Raw genomic sequence first — 20908 nt, 5'->3', positions numbered from 1 at the left:
TTCTGGAACCCGTGCGTGTGACCCGCGGGCAGCGTGGCAAACCTGTCTGCAGGCGCCACTCCCGCCCTACATCCTCCCCCCAGGTAAGAATGGGGTGTTCTCCGCCTGCTAATGGAGGCGAAAGAAGAGAATGACTAACCCTCCTTCTCAGGGCAGGGCCTGCCACCTGCAGTCAGTTACTAAGCATTTATTAAGCACCTACTACATGCCAGGCCCAATACAGGAGATATCAAAAGCCATCTCTGTTCTCAAAGGACCAATGTAGAGAAAACATACAAAACTTCATAATTCTGGCTTCTTAACGCAAACCCAAATCTCGGTCCATCCCAACCTGAGAGCAAACAGAGACCCAGTAGAAGTTGAGCTTCCATGGGATCCCACACCAGAGCTGGAAGGAGCCCCAGGCCTGGAAGGGTCAGCTGAGCTGGCAGTCAATGGCAGAGCATGGATGTGAGCCCTCTGCCTCCACAGCCCTACCCCCAATGTCCAACATATTCACGTCATCCCCATGATGGCCCAATGGATGAGGTAGTGCGAGAATACCCATTTTACAGATGAAAAAACTAAAGCTCCCCCACGTACATCTAGAGACCTGCTTTTGTATCGCGATATTCCCTACAGATTGAATTTAGGGCAACAGGAGAAGGGGCACAGTAAGCGTGAGAGGAGTCAAAGGGAGGGGATAAAATGAAAACTGGGATTCGTGCTGTCCAGCTTCTCCCGGGGCCTAAACAGGAGGATGGCAAACCTGAGAATAAAATTCAGAAGACAAAGAAGGAAATGGTTCTATGTAAGGGAAAAAGGGACTTGTCCCAAGTGACTCATGTAGATACACAGGGAATTCCCAAAGCTACGTGGAGAATCAGGAAGCAAGGGCAGGTGACAGGAGCCAGACCTGGAGTTCAAAGAGTTCTCCAGGAACACTAAAGCCAGAACGAACTGTAGGTGGCTCAGAAAAGGAACAGGTCAGCAGCCTGGTGTGGGTGGGACAAGACCTGACAAAAGGCTGCCCGACACCATCCGTTCTTAGCAGGCTTCTGTCTTTACCAAGAAGATCATGATCTTCTAGCCCGTATCCCAAAGAAATCATAAAAGAGGGGAAAGAACCCAAAAGTACAAAAATAATTGAGCAGCCCTTTTTGTAGTGGAAAGGAGCTGGAAATTAAATGGATGCCCATCAGTTGGGAGAATGGCTGAATAAGTTATGGCATATAACTTATTGTTATATGGAATATTATTGTTCTGTAAGAAATGATCAGCAGGATGATTTCAGAAATGCCTGGAAAGACCTATATGAACTGACGCTGACTGAAAAGAACAATACCAGAAAAACGTGGTACACGATGACAAAAAGGTCATGTGATGATCGACTGTGATGGACTTGGCTCGCCTCAACAATACAGGGATCCAAGACAATTCCAACTGACTTGGGATAGAAAATGCCATCTGTATCCAGAGAGGAACTATGGAGCATCAGTACAATGGTGGGGGAAGAAAGATCCTTAACAGAAGATTTTAAAACACTCCTGAAGAATGAGGCTAAATGGAAAATGAGACTTTCAAGTATAAGACTCAAGAGAAACATTAAAAAAAATTAGGAACATCATCATAAAGGGTTCAAATAAGTTTAGAATAGAAAAAGGATATTTGTGACTCTTAATAACTTTATCATTATGGCAGTTAGAAGTATATACAGAGGATTATGACAAGATGATATCTAAAAAAAAATTAAGGATTCTGATGGAAGTGGCTCTTTTCAACAGCGAGGTAATTCAGGCCAATTCGAATCAACTTGTGATGGAGAGAGCCCTCTGCAGCCAGAGAGAGCACAGTGGGGACTGAATATGGATCAAAGTACAGTATTTTCACCTTTCTTTTGTTTGTTTGCATTGTTTTTTCATTTTCTTCCTTTTTGAGCTGATTTTTCTTGTGTAGCAAGATAATTGTGGAAATATGTATAAAAATTAAAAAGTGAGAAAGAGAGATGCAATAGGAGAAGGGGAAAATGTTGGGCTAAATTGTCTCCCATAAGAGAGATTCAAAAGCACTTTATACAATGGAGAGGAGGATGGGGGTGGGCTGGCTAAGCCTTGAAGCTTACTCTCATCAGAATAACTAACATATGCACTAGTTGGGTACAGAAATATATCTTATCCTATAGGAAAGTAGGAAGGGAAGGGGAAAAGAGAAAGTAGGCACTGATGGAAGGGAGAGTTGATTGGGATAGGTGATAGTTAGAAATTAAACACTTTTGATGATGGACAGGGTGGAAAGAGAGAGAATAGGATAAAGAGAGGTTACATCCAAAGATAAAAAACAAAAAAGGAAGAGGAACTACTTTATAGCGGCTCTTTTTGTGATGGCCAAGAATTAGAAACTGAAAAGATGCCCATCAATTGGGGAATAGCTAAACAAATTGTGGAATATGATTGTAATGGAATACTATTATGCTGTAAGAAATGATGAGCAGAATGCTCTCAGAAAACCTGGAAAGACTTAAATAAACTGATGAAAGGTGAGCAGAACCAGAACAGTATAGACAATAAGAGCAAGAATTCATTGACGCAAATGATTTAGCTATTCTTAACAATATAATGATTCAAGATAATTCTGAAGAACTTATGATGAAAAAATACTATCCATCTTCAGAGAAAAATGAAAGTCTGAATGTGGATTGAAGTATACTTTAACTTTCTTCATTTTTAGAAAAAAAATTTAGTCTATTGTGACAACCATGCTAGCACCCCAGACACCCCAGAATCAGCTGGAGTCAGGCAGGATAAGCAAAAGTCCCTAGTCTTTATTCTTGGTCTTAGATGCAGGATTGAACAGGATGGAAACAAAATCTCTGCAACCACCTTCTCCCTCTTCTACCACCAAAGAGTGACCCTGACTCATCTTACTCCATCCCCTAGTTCCTCCTACAATCCTCTGTATACACCAATCATTGAGACAGTACGGATACTGGAAAGGACCATTTTCCAAGCATATGCCCATAGAGTATTGTCCAATCAGTAATTAGCCTCAAGTGCTCGGCAGGCCTGACCTCAGTGCATCGACTCAATAGTTTCAGCCCTCTAACAATCTATGTTTTCTTTCCTGCTGTGAATAAGGGTTATCTATATTTCCATATAATATGGAAATAAGTTTTACATAACAGCATATGTATAATGTATATCAAATTACTTTCATTCCAATCAGGGGGGAGGAAAGAAGGAGAGGGAAAGAATTTGGAATTCAAAATAAAAGTTAAAATTGTTTTTACATGTAATTAGGGAAATAAAATATTAAACACAAACTTAAAAGCTGTAAATTAGAAAATCTTGACAGATCTTTTTCTAAATTGTTGGCTCTTAGCTCTATTCCTTTCCTGATTTCTTTTAGCAAATAAGAAGCAATTTGTGGGGAGAAGTACTAGCAGCTGGGCTATCAATTGGTAAGCATTTTTTCCTCAACAGTATTTTATTTCTTCAAATATACATAAAGATAGTTTTCAACATTCATCTTTGCAAGATTTTGCATTCTAATTTTTTCTCCCTCCTTCCTTTCCCTCCCCCTCCCCAAGCAAATAAGCAAAATGATACAGATTATACATGTACATTAGTTGGTAAGCATTTATTATTGTTCTAGAGCAGGGGTCCTCAAACTTTTTAAATAGGGGGCCAGTTCACTGTCCTTCAGACTATTGTAAAAACAAAAACTTTGTTTTGTGGGCCTTTAAATAAAGAAACTTCATAGCCCTGGTTGAGGGGGATAATCGTCCTCAGCTGCTGCATCTGGCCCGTGGCCGTAGTTTGAGAACCCCTGTTCCAGACAGTGTGCTGAGCATTAGTATTTAAAGAAAGGCAAAAACATGGGCTCTGTCCTCAAGGAGATTATATTTTAATGGGAGATAAAAAATATAAATAACTATTTGCCTGTAACATCTATGTGGTGTCAGTGTATAGACCCGTTGCACAGTAAATAAGCATTTTGTCACGAAGATTAGTAATCTAAGGATTATTAAGGAAAGACACCGGCAACCGGGGAAGAGAGACACATCCAGGTAGGGACAGGAAAGAATCTGTATCAAGATAGTGCGGGAGCTAAGTCAGGAAGACAACGAGACATCCTAAATCCCTTTCAGTGACCAACAGAGAAGTTTATATTTGATGAATTCAGTATTCTAGCTCACCAGAATTCCCATTCCCAGGTGCTGTCATTTCTGAAGGAGTGACCCAGCAGTGGGAAAGTACAAACAAGACAAGAAGAGAGGAGTTTGAAAAGTCACTTCAATTCCTGGCAAAATGCTAGACTTTAATTTTAGTAGAGATGTTTAGGAAAAAATTAGAAAAGGAAGCTGGTCACAAAAAACCAATATGACTTCGACAAAAATACATCCTGTCAAATCTCTTTGATGAAATTCAGTAAGGCTGAACTTGAACTTTTATGCTTTAATTTTTTAAAAAGTGACTTTATAAAAGAGGAGATATGGGTAGACAGCAGTGAAAAAAATCTGACTAAATAGGACTCAATGATGAGAGATGGCAGCCCATGGAGGAAGGAGTTCAAGTTCTTTCCTCTCATGGGCCTGGTCAGCCCCTGGCTGCAGGGCTAGGCTCAATTCTGGGCAAGGCAGTTTGGGAAGAACAGCAACAAGCCGTGGACAAGTTGTCTTGAGGACCACCAGCAGAATGGTAGAGGGTCTCAAGGGCAACTGAGGAAAAGCTGGCAAACAGGCCGGTTAGCTAGGAGAAGATGGGTCTCTGGAGCAAGGGCCTGCTTCTGTTTGCTGACCTCTACATGGAGGATTAATCCCAGAACAGACGCCAAGAAGACAGTTCTGTCCCCATTGCCAAGAGGCAACTTTAGACTTGATGAGTCAAGGAAAAACTTTTTCAGTCCTCGCCAGACTAGCCTTAATGAGGAAGGCCTGGGTTGGGCCCATCTGCAGGTCTCCACGTTGACTGGATGACCAGTTCTGGGGCTTTTGAAGGGGCTCTTTGTTGGGGGGAAGGAGTTGGCCCACGTGGCTCTTTAGGTCCTTAGTTGAAATTCTATTACATTTATATCAACACTTTATTCTGGTTTAGATGATTTTAATACCATTCAGTATAACTATTTATTAAGCTAGGCCCTACAAAAGGTACAACGTTCAGATAAAACTGAATCTGCTTTTGTGGACTGCAAGGCCGGTAAAAGAAACTCGAGTGAAACCCAGTAAAAAACATCGGTTAAGTACCTATGAAGTGCCAGGCACAACGTGACCAAAGTAAAATGGGCCCTACCTGAGGGGGATTTATACCTGCTTATGGGGGGAAGCCACACCCAGAAAAACCCCTGTCAAAGAGGCCCCGAGTCCTGCCTAGGGCCCGGGAAGAGCTGGGACAGAGGCCCCAAAGCAGCCCAGGCCTCCGGGAGGAGGTGGCAGTGGCGTGGAGGGAATGACCGCCAAATAACCACAATATGAAAGGACTTCAGAAGTATGGGTAACTGCAAAGCGCTGGGAAGAAAAACTCTCTCAAGGCCACGTGGATTGTTTTTTGTTCTTCTAATTTGGGGCACCTGGGGGTGGCAGGCAGGCAGGAAGTCAGCAGTTCAGATTCAGCCTCACACACTTCCTAGCTTGCCTCAGTTTCCTCATCTGAACAATGAGCTGGAGAAGGAAATGGCGAGCCAAGAATACCCCAAATGGGACTGAAAAACAAAAAGGCAAAGATGATGAATGAAGAAAATGTAGAGAGATCTAAGAAAATCTGAAACAAAGAAAGTTGAACTAGAACAAGATGACATCAAAACCCTAAAGAAAAAATCCATGTGTGACTGGAAGTAAATGGAAGAGCTGTTAATCGGAGGGACCAGAGCAGCACACACCCCTGGAGTCTGGAGGACCCAAGTTCAGATCCTGTCTCAGACACTTACTAGCTGTGTGACCCTGGGCAAGTCTCTTAAGTTCTCCCTGCCTCAGTTTCCGCCTTTGTAACAAGCAAACCCTGAAGCCAGCTATGAATGCTAGTTGTTATTATTTCTATTTAGAAAGTTATAAATGAACATTTAATTGGCTGTATTGAAGCTGAGCCCAGTTTTTGGTAAGAAACTGGCATTGATTTTCCTTCAGCACATTTCCACACTATTAAGAGACTGGAGATGATGAGCTGTACCATCTAAAGCCAAGAACAAGCATTATCTGTAATATGGAGAAACTTGAAGCCTTCCCAATAAGAACAGGTGTGAAGCAAGGATGCTCATTATCATGGCTATTATTCAATATTGTACCAGAAATGCTGGCCACAGCAATAAAGAAGAAAAAGAAGCCGAACAACTACAAATAAGCAATCTGGAAATAAAACTCTTTCTCTTTGCAGATGATATAATTGTATACTTAGAGAGCCCTAGGGAATCAATTACAGAACTAGTTGAAACAATCGACAACTTTAGCAAAGCTGCAGGATATGAAACAAACCCACATAAATCATCAGCATTTCTATTTATTACCAACAAAACCCACCAAGAAATAGAAAGAAATTATACTTAAAACAACTGCAGATAATATAAAATACTTGGGAGTCTCCCTGCCAAGACAAATACAGGAAATAGATAAACACAATTACAAAACAATTTTCACAAACAGAAATCTAAGAAGCTGGAGAAGTATTCATTGCTTGTGCGTAGGTGGAGACAATACAATAAAAATGGCAATTTTAGCTAAATTAGTCTATTTATTCGGTTTCATACCAATCAAATTGCCCAAAAAATTATTTTATAGTGCTAGAAAAAATAATAACAACATTTATCTGAAGAACAAAATGTCAAGGTTTTCAAGGGAATTAATTATCAAGAATGCAAAAGATGGTGGCCTAGCAATACCAGATGTAAAACTCTATTGTAAAGTAGCAGTCATTGAAACCATCTGGTACCGGTTAAGAAATGGAGTGCCGCATCAGTGGAATAGGTTAGGCACACAAGACAATTGTCAATGATTACAGTAATCTACTGTTGATAAATCCAAAGACTCCAGCTTCTGGAATAAGAACTCATAATGTGACAAAAATTGCTGGGAACACTGGAAAGTAATGTCAGTGACTTGTCATAGTCCAAATCTCACATCCCATAGCAAAATAAGGTCAAAATGGGTACATGATTTGGGCATAAAGAGTGATACTATAAACAAATTAGGACGATAAGGGATAGTGAGCCTATTGTTTATTTGGAGAAGGGAGAAATTTATGAAACAAGAAATAGAAAATATCATGAAATGCAAAATGGATAATTTTGACTATATTAAATTAAAAAGTTTTGTACAAACAAAACCAATGCAGCCAAGATTAGAAGGGAAGCAAAAAGCTGAGAAAAAAGTTTTACATACAGTGTTTCTGATAAAGGCCTCATTTCTAAAACATAACCAAGTCAAATTTATAAGAACACAAATCACTCTCTAAGTGATACGTAGCTAAAGAATATGAAAAAAATTTTCAGATAAAGAATTTAAAGCTATCTAGTCAAATGAAAAAATGCTCTAAATCACTACTGAGTAGAGACATGCAAATGAAAACAACTCTGAGGTACTACCCTTGCCAAATTAGCTAAAATAACAGGAAAAGATAATAATAAACATTGGAGGGGATGTGGGAAAACTGGAATACCAATGCACGGTTGGTAGAATTCTAAACTGATCCAACCGTTCTTGAGAGCAATTTGAAACCATGTCCAAAGGGTTGTAAAACTGTGCCATGCTCTTTGATCCAGCAATGCTACTGCAGGGTCTGTTATCCCAAAGAAATCATAAGAGGGGAAAGTGCTAAAATATTTATAGTAGCACTTTTTGTGGTGACAAAGAATTGGAAAATCAGTAGTTGCCCATCAATTGGGGAACGGATGAATAAGTTACGGTATATATGGTATATTCTTGTTCTTTAAAAATGATGAAAAAGCAGATTTTAGAAAAAAACTGGAAATATTTACATGAACTGATGATGAGTGAAGCAAGCAGAACTAGTAAAACATTATACACAGCAACAATAAGATGGGTGTAATAATCAACTACGAGAGGCTTAGTTCTTCTCAGCAATTCAGTGATCCATGGCAATCCCAATAAACTCTGGTTAGAAAACACCATCTACATCTGGAAAGAGAACTATGGAGACTGAATGTGGACCAAAGCATATCATTTTCACCTTTTTTCCTTTCTTCTGTTTTTTTTTTCCTCATAGTTTCCCTTGAGCAAAAGGGATTTTTCTCTCTCAACGTGACTCATGTAGTAATATGTAAAAAACGAAATGTACGTGTATAATCTAAAAAAAAAAAAAAAGCATTAAAATTTTTTAAATGACAATTCTACCTAAATTAATTTACTTATGCAGTGCCAAACAAACCAAAGAATTATTTTATAGAGCTAGAAAAAACCCCAAAATTTATCTGAAAGAAGTCAAGAATATTAAGGGAAACAATGGAAAAAAATATGAAAGTGGCCTAGTTTTATCAGATCTCAAATGGTATTACAAAGTGGCAACCATCAAATACTCTGGTACTAAGACAGAATGGTAGATCACTGGAATAGATTAGATACATAATACATAGTAGTAAACGACCATAGAAACCTAAAAGACCCAAGCTTTTAGGTTAAGGACTTACTATCTGACAAAAGTTATTGGAAAAACTGTAGGAGTAGTTTGGCAGAAACTAGGTATATGCCAGCATCTTATACTTTTGACCAAGATAAGATCAAAATGGGCACATGATTTAGACCTAAAAGGTGGTACCATAAGCAAATTGGAGTGTTTGGAAAAAAATTACTTATTGGATCTATGGATACCAGAACAGTTTATGACCAAACCAGAGACAGAGAAGCTCACAGGAAAATAAAATGGACCACTTTGATTAAAGTTTAAAAGTTTTTGAACAAACAAAACCAATACTTTCAAAATTAGAAAATAGGAAACTGGGGAAAAATTTTTATAGTAATATTAAAAAAAACCTCATTTCTCAAATACGTAAGGAACTGAACCAAATTTATAAAAATAAGAGCCATTTCCCAGATGATAATGAAACGATATAAACAGTTTTCAGAAGATGACTCAAAGCTATTACATTACATAAACAATGTTCTCAGTCAATGTCTAATTAGAAAAATGCAAATTAAAACAATTCTTAGGTACCAACTGATATCATTCAGATTGGCTAACATGGCAGGAAAAGACAAATGCTGGAGGGGATTTGGAAAAATTGGAACACTGATGCACTGTTGATAAGAGTTGTGAAATGGATGCAAACTACTCTGGAGAACAATTTGGAGGTATACTCAAAAGGCCACATAATTGTGTATCCCCTTTGAGTTAGCAATACTACTACTAGGTCTGTCTTCCAAAGAGCTCAGAGGAAAATGGACCCATAGGTACAAACTACTTATAGCAGATGTTTATGTAATAGCAAAGAATTAGAAATTGATGGGATGCCCATCAATTGGGGAATGGCTGTCCCAATCTATGACTACGATGAAGTGTTGTGCTGTAAGAAACGATGAGCAATGATTTCAGAGAAACCTGGTAAGCTTTATATGAGACAATGTAAAGGAGAACACCACACACAGCAACAATAATACTGTATCAATGATCAACTTTGAAAGACTTAGCTATTCTGACCAAGAAAACTGCAAGACTCATCATGAAGAGTGGTCTTCACCTCCAGAGAGAGAAGTGACGGACTTCGAATACAAAATGAATATTTTTCTTGTCCTCCTTCCCACCCCCCAACAACATGGCAAATGTGGAACGTTTTGCATGATTTCAAAGATATAACGGTATCATTTTGCCTGCCTTCTCAAAGAACAGGGGAGGGACTAGAGGAAGAGATTTCAGAATTCAAAAAAAATGTCAAAAAGGAAAAAGAACCTGGGATAACAACACTTTAGGTGCCTTTGGGGCAGTTCCTGTCCACTCAGTGGCCTGAGCAGGAGGAGCTGCTGCTTGGGGACAGAGCACTCTTATCCTGTCCCCAGTACCTCATGCTTCTCCTTTTCCATCTCTTCTGGATCCCCAGATGGGTGAAGATTGGGCCTGGCTTCCCAGCAATGCTCAAAGGACATGGTCCCATGCCTGAGCAGGATTTCACAGGCCAGCATACAGCACAGAGACCAAAGAGTGAGCTCCCTTCTTGACGTCTGAAATGTTAAAATGGGGGTTGCTCTCGCAGAAGAGAAGTGGGGAGAAAGGCCTTTGATCCAAGGCTGTGGCCTTCAACTCTGTGCTCGGTAACCATTCAAAAGGCAAAGTTCCCGGAAAGTCACCCAGATCTGATGAACAAAGGTACTGGATGTGAAATGTCCAGCAATAAGTAGGCACCGGGACAGTAGTAAATTCCCAGTGTTGTTCTGGATGAGATAACCCTCTTATCAACTGGACTGTCAATGGCAGCAATAGCCTGAGTCATCAGCAGCTTTGCCCAGGGTCTCCTCAGATTTGTGACATACTTGGTGGTACTCAAACGGATTCCTACACAAACTACTTCGAGACATCAAGGTCTCCAGATAGTGTGAAAGTTTCCTTTAAAACCAAGAACAGACCCTCTTATGGGCAGTGCAGAAAGCCCCTATTTTCTTTCAAAAATGGAGAATGAATAACTAAGCTAAGCTTCTGGAGAGAAAGGCTGTGTCCCTGACACAAACCGAGGTAAGTACAAAGTTAAATGGGGGTCCAGTGGCCCTCATTTGTGAAGAGGCCGATGGCCCAGAGGCTTTAAAGTGCCTGGGGTCAAGTCCCTCGCCAAGACTGCAGGTGAGCCCCCAGTCCCGGCTCCAGGAGCATCTGACAGGGAGCTCCTTTGCCCAGACCGGGGGTGGGGAGAGGGCTGGGACTTTGCCAGGCCTCCTCCCGGAGCACGGAGTGTAATGAAGCCGGGCTCTGTGCCTCCCTGGGGCAGGAAGCGAGCTGAGCGTGAGTCAGGAATAGAAGCCGAGGCAGCAGCCAACAGAGGATGTGGTGAGGGATGAGGGGGCCAAAGAAACTGACCGGGGAAAATGTTTTCCAAGGGAGGGGTCTTAATGAAAACTCACGAACCCGGAGGGGGGCTATTTATAGTCACACCACAAAGGACCGATTCATTGGAATCTCCCTGCGAGGAGGCCCGGGGGAGGGAGGCTATTTCCCAGCCACCCCAAGGTCAGGATCTCATCCGCAGCAGAGGCCCAGAAAACGCCACTGTCGACGCCTTACGAGAAAGTGCAAGTCTGGCAGGAGGTGCCCTGAAGGAGGAGCGAGGCCGGGCAGGAGCCAGGGCTTTGCACAAGCCCCCGTTTGTTCGACACGTGGAGCCGGGCCAAGGCCGGGCCATCAAGCGCGCTCTGCGTCTCCTCTTTTAGCTCCTGGGGTCAGTCACGCCAGGTCTCTGCTGCTCCAGGTCCCTGAACTAGAGGCAAAGACTTGCTCTGAAATGAACTGCCGGCTCACAACGCGCAGAAGCTTCCTGCCGTGCTGGCTCGGCGTGTTGATGTTGGCCGCTCCGCCTGTGCTTGGTTTAGGGGAGAGGGCCAAGCTGCCAACGGGCCCCGCGACAGCAGAATCGAATAAAACGAGCCCCGCGCTCCGCCCAAGCTATCCGTCACCATGGAGCTCCTGGGGACCTGCCACTGCTCTTCCCAGAAGGAGATATTTTTGAAAAATTAAGATAATCTTTCACTGAAGTTGGGCAGGCCAGGCAACGTGGTTTAATCGCTTAATCCGAGTCTCCAAGGTTTAAATTTCTTTTCCGTGCAAGCAAAGAGAGGAGAGAAATCCCTAAACAAACGCCAGCAGAAAGCTATAAAACCAGTGGCTGTCCCGGAGGGGAAAGCCTAAAAATTGTGCCTCTCAAATCTTTAGGGTCTCCCTCAGAGCTTGAATTTGAAATTGAGTCAAAGTGAGCATGGTGACTTTGGTGAGAAGACATGGGAGCACTCCATCCCCAAACAGGCCACCTCCCTGCCCCCGGCCCTAACCCTAAGGGCTCCAGAGGGAGAGCTTACCTGTGGGTCTAGTCAGGTCCCACATTGCAGGTATTGGGATCTGGAGTTGAAAGGGACCTCAGAGATCACATTTTTTTTCTTTTATTTATTTTTTTTAAAAGAAGGAAACTGAAGGTTAGAGAGGTAACAGGTTATCTGGGAAGGCAGAGCTGGGCTAAGTAAGCCCAAGGCCCCAAGCTCTGGATGAGAGGAAGGTAACGGTGGAGGGAGCCAAGGAACGGTCAGGAGAATCTGTGTCTCTATGGTCCCTTTTTGGTTAAAGCCACGATCCCATGAAGCTGCACGAGCAGAAACCAGAGCTAGTGTACACTTCAGTTTTCCAACAGGGGCTTCTGGAAACTTTCTATTAGGGACCTGTCAGGCTGGGGCCCCTGCCTCCGAGGGTGGCCGAACCAGGCTCAGATATAACTGGGAATGTTTAACCAATCCTCGGTGACGTTAGCATGGCAGCCCCCAGGGGTGAAGGTCAGTCTGAGTGAGACAGCCCTGCTTCTCACGCTGGGAAGGGCTCCTCGATCCCTGACCCAGGACCCAATTCTCTCCTTTTACAGACCGGCCATTTTTCGCTTCCTGTTCCCAGATTTTGCTGGCAGCTCTCCCCTATCAACATTCTAGGGCACTTTTCTTAACTATCCAGAACCCACCGGGCTGCTCACGCTTGCCTCTCGTCCCTGAGGCTGCTGGGAGAAGCCTCGTCAAGGCCCTCCTAACGCCGACCTGCCCAAGCTCTTTGGGATCCCAAACTGCCTCCTCTGGTAAGGGAGCCACCGGCCTGGAGGTTTCACTTAGCCTGGGGAAAACGCTTTGTTTTCACACCAACTTCCGCAAAAGGAGCATTTCCAGCTGTGGGGAAACAAGGCTCGGGTCCGAGTTCAGAGCCAAGGAAGACCTGGCTCGAGCTGCAGCCGTGTCAGCCACCTGACGATGTTCCAGCAGCTCAAGCGCTTGGACCTCAGACACCACATGCAAATAACCCCGACAGCCCAAGGCCCCACCAAGGCTCTGGAGAGAGTCCGGACAGAGAGCAACATGGGCAGAAGGCAGGGCCTGCCCCCGTGCCACTGCCCACCCACCCCTGCCCCCAAACTAAGCCTTTTCACATTAGGGCCAGGGATAGAACAGGAAGAAGGTGTGGACAAGCATTAATTAAGCACCTACTATGTGCCAGGCCTCGGACTGAGCACTTTAGTAATATCTCCTTGCATCCTCACCACCACCCTGGGAGGTAGTTACCTCCATTGATGGCTGGGAAGCGGAGGCAGAGGTGCCCAGAGAGACTCGACTCCACCTTCCCCACTACCTACTGCGCAGACTACGTCAGAAGGCTCTGGCTTTAACGTGGGCACCCTGGAGGCCCAGGATCTGCAAGGAAATCGCTCCAGTTGAGGGACTCAGACCCCTCTCCAGAGTGTAACAATGCTGACAACAGCCAGACGAGGGGAGGGGGAGCTGTCAAGCTGCGCCCTAGTTCAAATATTGGCAAATCTTTCTATTCCCCAAGTCCTTCGAGTCACGGGGATGAGGGGGAGGGTCGGGACGGGCGTCTGCTGCTGGTCCCAATCTGGTGCACCTGAGCAGGCAGGGAGCGGCGGCTGAGGCCCCTTTGAACGGCGTGATCATGAATGGGCCCTTTGACGGCCTCTCTGGCCAAGCCTCTTTTGGGGAGGACGGAGGACGGAGCCTCCACAAAGCCAAGGTTTATCGCTGCGTGTTCGTTCAGCAGCTGTTGTTAGTCCCTCTCTTGTTTAATTTCCCTCAGGAGAACAGACTTATCTATGCAGCCCAGCAGGTGTTTGAGGCAGGTGGGTTTTTTCCATGGATTAAGTAACAGTTGACGGAGCAAGTGTATTATTCTGCGCATTCAGGGAAATCTTAACGGTGGGAACCGCACTGGATTTAATTCTCCAGAGGCTCTGACATGGAACGGGATGGAAATGTGTTTATTAAAGCCTTCTCAAGTGCTATGGGGACAAGCAGAAAAGCCCACTGGGAACCTCCCCCAAGACAACCCCAAGGTTAAAAAGGTGAATCGCTCCCAATCAAGATGGGCCCAGGGCATCTGGGTCGTAGTCTCGGCCCCAGAAGGTGCCAGGAGGCAGGGCCCACACAAACCAGGGCGAGAGCGGGGGGCGCTCCCACTGTTGGCTCTCAGCTCAACTGCGGCACCCACAGTTTACTGCAGGGCAGCCTAGTGGGAGAAACCAACCAAGTTTTAGGTGTGGAGCCACTCCCTCCTGGGTAACAGGCAATCCCCCCAATGCCCGGACTTTTCATTTCTCCATCTGTGGAATGGGGCTGATGACCCCTCGCCCATGACCAATTCCCAGGGGATAGACAAGCGAGTGCTTGGGGGGCCTGACAGGAGAAGCATTAACCCACATGTGGCCTCCGACCTCAGGAGAGGCGCCCCCCCATCAGGCCCGTGGCTCCCACTTTCAGGAGTGTGTGTTCCCTGCCACATCCCTAATCTATCCTCCAAGCCCTCCGTCGGCACCGGCCTTCGGCCCAGGTTCAACTTACCTTCAGTTCTGTTGCACAGCAGAAGAATTAAGAGGAGAAAATATCCGGTAGCACATTTCCTTCTCTTTATCCATGTAGTGTCTGTAACAGCTTTTGGGAGAGAGAACAAATTGCTTCTAAAAGGCCTTGACTTATAAGTGGGGATGTGTACAAGGTCTCTGAGAGTAAGACCTCTGGCCATTTTGTCCTGGAGCATGGGGTCCCTGCAGGGGGGCCTTGCCTCTACGGAGCAGGGAGGGTGCCAGGGGGCCAGCAAGGCCCAAGCCAGGTGACTCAGACTAGCTGGACCAAAAGGGAGCTCAGCCTTCTGCAGGGCAGCCTGACAGGGCCAGAGAAGCCTTCTCCTCAGGCTGTAGCCCCATGGAGCCTCCGGGTACCAGTCTTCTTTTCAATGCATAAAATAAGTAATGAATACAGGTAAAAGTGAGATTATTTTCAACTTCACAGACCCGTGTGGAGAAGGTGAACTTCTTCCACGACTCACGTGGCTCCTGGCTCAGCAGTCCTAAACGCAAAGGCTTTTGATTGCCGATTATAACATTTTCTTGTAAAGAACCATCGCCCAGCATCCCTGACTGAGAGGGTTGTTTTTCAATGTGAGAAAGGAAATGTTCTAAACATTTTAGAAGCTTTTAGGGATTCCTTTGGAAACCCAAATCACAGTAAGACTAGAATCCACACCTCCTTCCATCCTTGGGCACACCAAACCCTTCCTGAAACGAGCCTGAGTCTCATGACACAGGACCAGGGGGGCCAGACTGTCCACAGTCTGACGAAGAGTCAGGAGGAGAGGCACTTGCCTGGCTAGCTTCTTCAGCTCGTTGTTGATGTCATGATTCAACGGCTGTTCTCTCTGGGCTCGGACGAGGAAATCCCGAGCTCTCTCGTACTCAGTCATGATGAGACACGCCTGCCATTAAAAATGGTAAGAATTTAAGGCATATTTGGGAAAAGAAAAAACAAACAGGGAAAACTAAAGTTCTTGAAATGACCCACGTTTAGTAAGGGTAGGAGGTCAATTGAGTTAATAAAATCATCTGCCCTTCCTAAAAGAAATGGGTAAGAGCTAAACTCTAAGACATAGGTCAAATGAGAACATAAAGTCCTTGAAAAAAAGGTTAAGAACAAGTTCCAGATGCTTTCTTGTCCCCCCAAAAAATTAACCATGGCCATAGATATAGAAGGGGGGTCCGGATGATACTGATGTTAATGGATACTCATGGGCAGGAGTCCCTTGGCAGAGGCCTGCGAGAACAGTATCGGAAGGCTGCCTCCTGGGCTTCTGCTTGAGCCCCAAGAGAAGCTGGGGCAGCTGGGCTCTGGGGACCCGGCCACCCATGGCCAGGGGATATCGGAAGAGCTTCCGCTTTAGGCCAAGGATTTCCCAGCTCCGTGCTCACCTGTCCACATCTGAAGAGGGCCTTGGCATTTCTCTGATCTATAGCCAAGGCTTGCTCTCCATAGATCAGGGCCCGGCTGGGTCGTTCCAACTTGAGGTAAGTGAAGGACAGGTTAAGGAAGACCAGGAGCTTGGCACTCTCTATTTGACCCTGTTCCCCAGGGTGGAAAGGTCTGCGGCAAAGAATCAAGGAGGCCTGAAGGGAAACAAAGCAGGTGACAAACAAGTTTGACATCGGAAGGAGTGAGCACCCCAAAACTGGGCCAGAAAGCTCCCCCCCAGAAGGGCCCCGAGAACAGGGCCCGATTCGTCTGTCCCCCAGCATCTTCAGCTAGAGGCCTAGCACCCAGAAGGAGCCTCGTGTTTGCTCACTGACTAGAAACCCAACAAGGTCCAATGATACAACTTGGGAAGCGCCACCAAAAAACGAGCAAATGGATTTCCACTTCCAAGTTCAAAGAGTTCTCATCCTTTGCTTTCAAGGAAATACCCCCTCTTGTAAAAGCACGTAGGCTGGAAACTCACACGAGGGAAACACAGAGAATATCCAGCCAGAGAAAACAGAGGGCACAGGGGAGTCTCCGCTGGCCACCTGGACCGCGGGGGTCTGACCCAGAAGGGCAGCGCTTGGCAAGCTGCATCCGTGGTCCTTACTTAACAAATGGGGAAATCACTACACGGGGTAGAGTCTACGTCCACTCTCCGTGTGACAGCAGGGGAGGCTGCAGTTGTGTCCCCACCCCTGGCCAAGTGCCTGGAGCACGGGAATCACCAACAAGCCTGTGGTGCCCCATGGCCCCGACCTGCGTATGCTCAGACAGGGCCTCTTTACAATTAGCGCGTATTCTGTAATGTTCCCGCCAGGTGGTGCTCTGCTCAAGTGACTGATGTCTGTCTCACCCATCACCACCCATACAAAGGTTTTTTTTCCCTCTGCTCAGGTATAAACCACTTTTCCCACCGAGCTGCACAATTTCAAAAGGATTAAGAAAGCATGAAACCCTATGAATTCTAGGCTGAAAGTTAATATTAAATATACCTTAGAAAGACCTTAAAAATAGCAATCTCTACAGCCCTAAAGCCCCTATTTCTATCTACAGGAGAGTTCTAGCTCAAGCTGATCCTCTATACTTAGGGGACAGAAACCATCAACTTTCTCTAAGAGCTTGGTTTTCATTAGTTATTAACATAAAAAACTTGCAATGAAGACAGTCAAACAGTTCCTTATCTCCCAATCATCTATAATCTCCTCCTGGTGTTCCCATTCTGAGTATCATGCACTTACAGAGCATTTCCCTTCCCTTAGACCTTGAAGGTTGTAGGAAAAATTGAGGCAATGGCCTCTAAGAGCAGAACCCCCTATGGGTGCATGCACAGGAGGACCCGAGGAGAAGTGGTCTCTGGCCTTTCTCACTATTCCTTCCAGGAGCTTAGCTGGACTCGTCCCTTAGTCTCATCCCCATTAGCTGCCCTCCTGGCCTAAACCCTCTCCCTGCAGTGGGAGGGAGTGCTGCCAACACGGTCTTCCCTAGAAGTTCCTGGTTCTGTTATGGAATATTATTGTTCTGTAAGGAATGACCAGCAGGATGAATACAGAGAGGACTGGCGAGACTTACATGAACTGATGCTGAGTGAAATGAGCAGAACCAGATCATTTTATACCTCAGCAACGATACTGTTTGAGGATGTATTCTGATGGAAGTAGATCTCTTCGATAAAGAGAGCCTTAATTGATCAAAGATGGGCAGAAGCAGCTACACCCAGAGAAAGAACACTGGGAAATGAATATAAACTGCTTGCATTTTTGCTTTTCTTCCCGGGTTATTTCTACCTTCTGAATCCAATTCTCCCTGTGCAACAAGAGAACTGTTCGGTTCCGCACACATATATTGTATCTAGGATATACTGTAACCTATTCAACATGTAAAGGACTGCTTGCCATCTGGGGGAGGGGGGTGGAGGGAGGGAGGGGAAAAATCGGAACAGAAGTGAGTGCAAGGGATAATGCTGTAAAAAATTACTCTGGCATAGGTTCTGTCAATAAAAGTTATTTAAAAAAAAAAAAAGAGGTTCCTGGTTCTAAGGGCTAAGAATGGGCTTCCATTCTTGTACCGGAAGGGGAGCCTGACTTAAAGGCAGGCAGTGTCTCTGAAGCTGCCAGCTACTGTTAATTCATATGGCAGTCTCTCCAGCTTCCCCTAGCAGCTAGCTTCCCAATTCCTTCCCTGCCTTTAAATGCTAGAAGAAAAAGGCATCCAGTCGAGCCCCTTATTTACAGGACTGAAGGAGATAGCACAGTCTAATAACACATCCTCCTGGGGTAGAAGAACCAGAAATGACAGTTTCAGAGAACGGCTATCCTTGTCTTCAATAAATTTCAGATACTGCCCATTATTTTCCCAGATTTTTCTTCCCCCAGGGAAAGCCAAATCACAAAGGTCTTTCTGAAATACGGGCTGAAAAATCAAGACAACTGAGATGGAGAAAATATTGAAAACTGATCGAGATAGTTCCACATGAATCATAAAGGTGAGAAAAGGAGATGGAAAACTTGGGGTTCTATTCTCTGCATGTGAATGACAAGAACTTTGGTGTATGGTATCCCCTCCATTCTGTAGGAGGTCAAAGTCTTCCTCAGCACCAGTTGAAATCAACGATCACCTCAATTCAAGATCTGAAAAATACCTCTGAGTAAGAGCCAACATGGTGGAGAAGCAGAGAAAAGCATAGTGATCTTCTCTCCTCCAAAAAGATCTAGAAAACACTCCAGACTGAATCGTTATGGGGAGCACCAAGAAAAAAAGTCACAGTGAGTTGTTTTTTGGGCCCAGGTCAACATAGGGAGACAGTGAAGTCTACAGTCTGGAACCTGCAGTAATTTCTGCCCTGTTACCGTGTCATAATTCTGTCACCACAAACCAGCAGAGGTTCCCACTGGCCGATAGGAACTGACCCCAACAGCATCTCTTGTTGCTCAGACCCCAAAACTAGATCATGAACTTCCCGAGTTTGGGAGTGGGGGAGGTGCAACAATCAGTCTTTGCCTTGGATTGATTACTTTGGGCTTGCTAAAGCTGGCAGTTCTCCAGTCTGAGCTGTCTCTGATATCCTAGAATAAAACCAGGCCAGACCCTTCCCTAAAGTGGTGAACAGAGCAGGGTGGAGCCAAGAGAGCAGAGCAAGGCGTGAACACATCTGAGGGGTCCCTCCAAACGACTGAAAAATAATTCCTCAAAACAAATTCTGGAGCAGTAGAACCCACAAAAGGACCTTCTGAATACTACAACCTAAAAAGAAAATCTAGACATTCCTATTTCAAGAAATCATATGAGAAAATTGCCCAAAACTTTGAGGACCAGAAGGCTAAGTGGAAGTAGAAAGAATCCAAGAGTCAAGTCCTCAAAAAAACTAAAATTAAAACTTCCAGAAACATCACAGACCAACTTCAAAGTTTCTAGGTCAAAGAAAAAACACTGCTTCAGACAGAAAGAATTCCGACTCTGAAAAGTCAGTCACAATCACACATAATTTAGTAGCTACCACTACAAAGCAGTGAAGGGCTTGGAATAGGATATTAAGCTTACAGTGAAGATCACTCACCCAACAAAAATGAGTATAATCCTTCCAAGCACTTCTGGTTTAAAAAAAAAAAAAAAAGACTAGAACTCTGACGTTCAAACGAGAGGTTAAGAAGAATGTAAAAGTAAACATGAAACAAGACCAAATCGCTTCCACTCTAAGAGGATGCTAGCCATGTCCCCATTATCTTTGGGGTCAGAGAGGGCCTGGGAATGACCATGGTATGTCTTTATAGTGATAAGAGAAGACTGGAAAGAGAAGAGAAAGGGAAGGGAAAAATTAGGAAAATGACCTTGCATAATCGGGGTTCTCAAGTGAACATCTCTTCAAACAAGGAGAAGGCTCTGGGGAATGACAGGGAATTTCATACAATAGGGAAGAGGAGGAAAGGGGAAGGGGCAGATGGGAAATGGGCCTGAGAGAAAATACCACTTGTGCAGGGTCAAAGAATTAATAAGAAGCCTGTCTCTGCTCCCAAGGCCACTGGACCACGATGGTCCCCCCAGGACCTGTACTATCCCGCACCACAAAACAGCAGTGGGGTCCTGGGCCTCCTGCTGCACATGCAGGGTCACCTCAGGCTCCTCAGAAGGCTCTGGCCATCATCCTCGCTGAGTTCACTAAAACAGAAACAACTTTCCTCTGCTAAAGTACACATAGTAAAACACAATTCCGAGTGGTTTTTCTACAAAGCAGAGCCAAAGTGACCTGCTTTAAGTAAACAGCTGATCCTATTCCCCCCTCCCCACAGCAGCTCCTTCTTGTCCCTGGAATGAAACCCAGATTACTCTACTTAGCTTTTCCATGTATGAGTGTGTTTATGTAGTGTATTTGTGTGCATGTGTGTAGTGTATGTGTGTGAGCACGTGTGTATATGTGTGAGCACATGTGTGTGAAGTGTATGCGTGTGTATAATTGTCACACAGGAGCTATACCAAGAAAATAAAGATGTTTGAATATTCTGAGAAATCATAAAATTGATGGAATTATATCAAGAAATAAACGACAACCTCTCTTTATGGATTTCTAATCATATTGTAAATCAATTTTTAAAATATCTCATATTAGATAAAAATTAGTTACAAAGGCATAACAGATTAAAGTTCACTTAAAACCAAGATTGCAAAACATTAGGGAATATAATTAATCAATAAAACTACTGTGGAAACTGAATGGTGATATGAAGAAATGCAGTAGTAGATGTCATCACCATAAAATATAGTAAGTGCCAAATATGCCAATCATCAGGAAAAAAAAGAGACAAATTAATGATATGTTCATTTTACCTGGAGAGAAAAAAATTTATGTTGAATAAATGAGAAAATCATAGAGAAAATAGATGGGCTCAATTATATAAAAATAAATTCATTTTACATAACAAGAAGCAACCTGATAGAAAAATTGAGAGAAAACTTTACAATGCAAATATCTGATAA

The 20908-nt window shown here is 44.3% G+C and overlaps 1 protein-coding gene across 1 annotated transcript in view; it reads right to left on the bottom strand.

The window, feature by feature from the left end:
- FKBP6 (FKBP prolyl isomerase family member 6 (inactive)) overlaps positions 1-20908 on the bottom strand; it is a 36411-nt gene that overhangs the window by 4646 nt on the left and 10857 nt on the right. Inside the window, exons 6-8 of the mRNA XM_051991903.1 lie at positions 15895-16089; positions 15295-15404; positions 14495-14584 (exon numbers count right to left, since the gene is read on the bottom strand). Of these exons, the coding sequence (XP_051847863.1) occupies positions 14497-14584; positions 15295-15404; positions 15895-16089 (393 nt within the window). The 3' untranslated portion in view covers positions 14495-14496. The remainder of the gene's footprint in view (positions 1-14494; positions 14585-15294; positions 15405-15894; positions 16090-20908) is intronic.

The sequence above is a fragment of the Antechinus flavipes genome, chromosome 4 (genome assembly GCF_016432865.1).
Source record: "Antechinus flavipes isolate AdamAnt ecotype Samford, QLD, Australia chromosome 4, AdamAnt_v2, whole genome shotgun sequence".
NCBI classification, from domain to species: Eukaryota; Metazoa; Chordata; class Mammalia; order Dasyuromorphia; family Dasyuridae; genus Antechinus; species Antechinus flavipes.
Note: the sequence above shows the minus strand (reverse complement) of the source record. Positions and strands in the feature narration are given on the sequence as shown.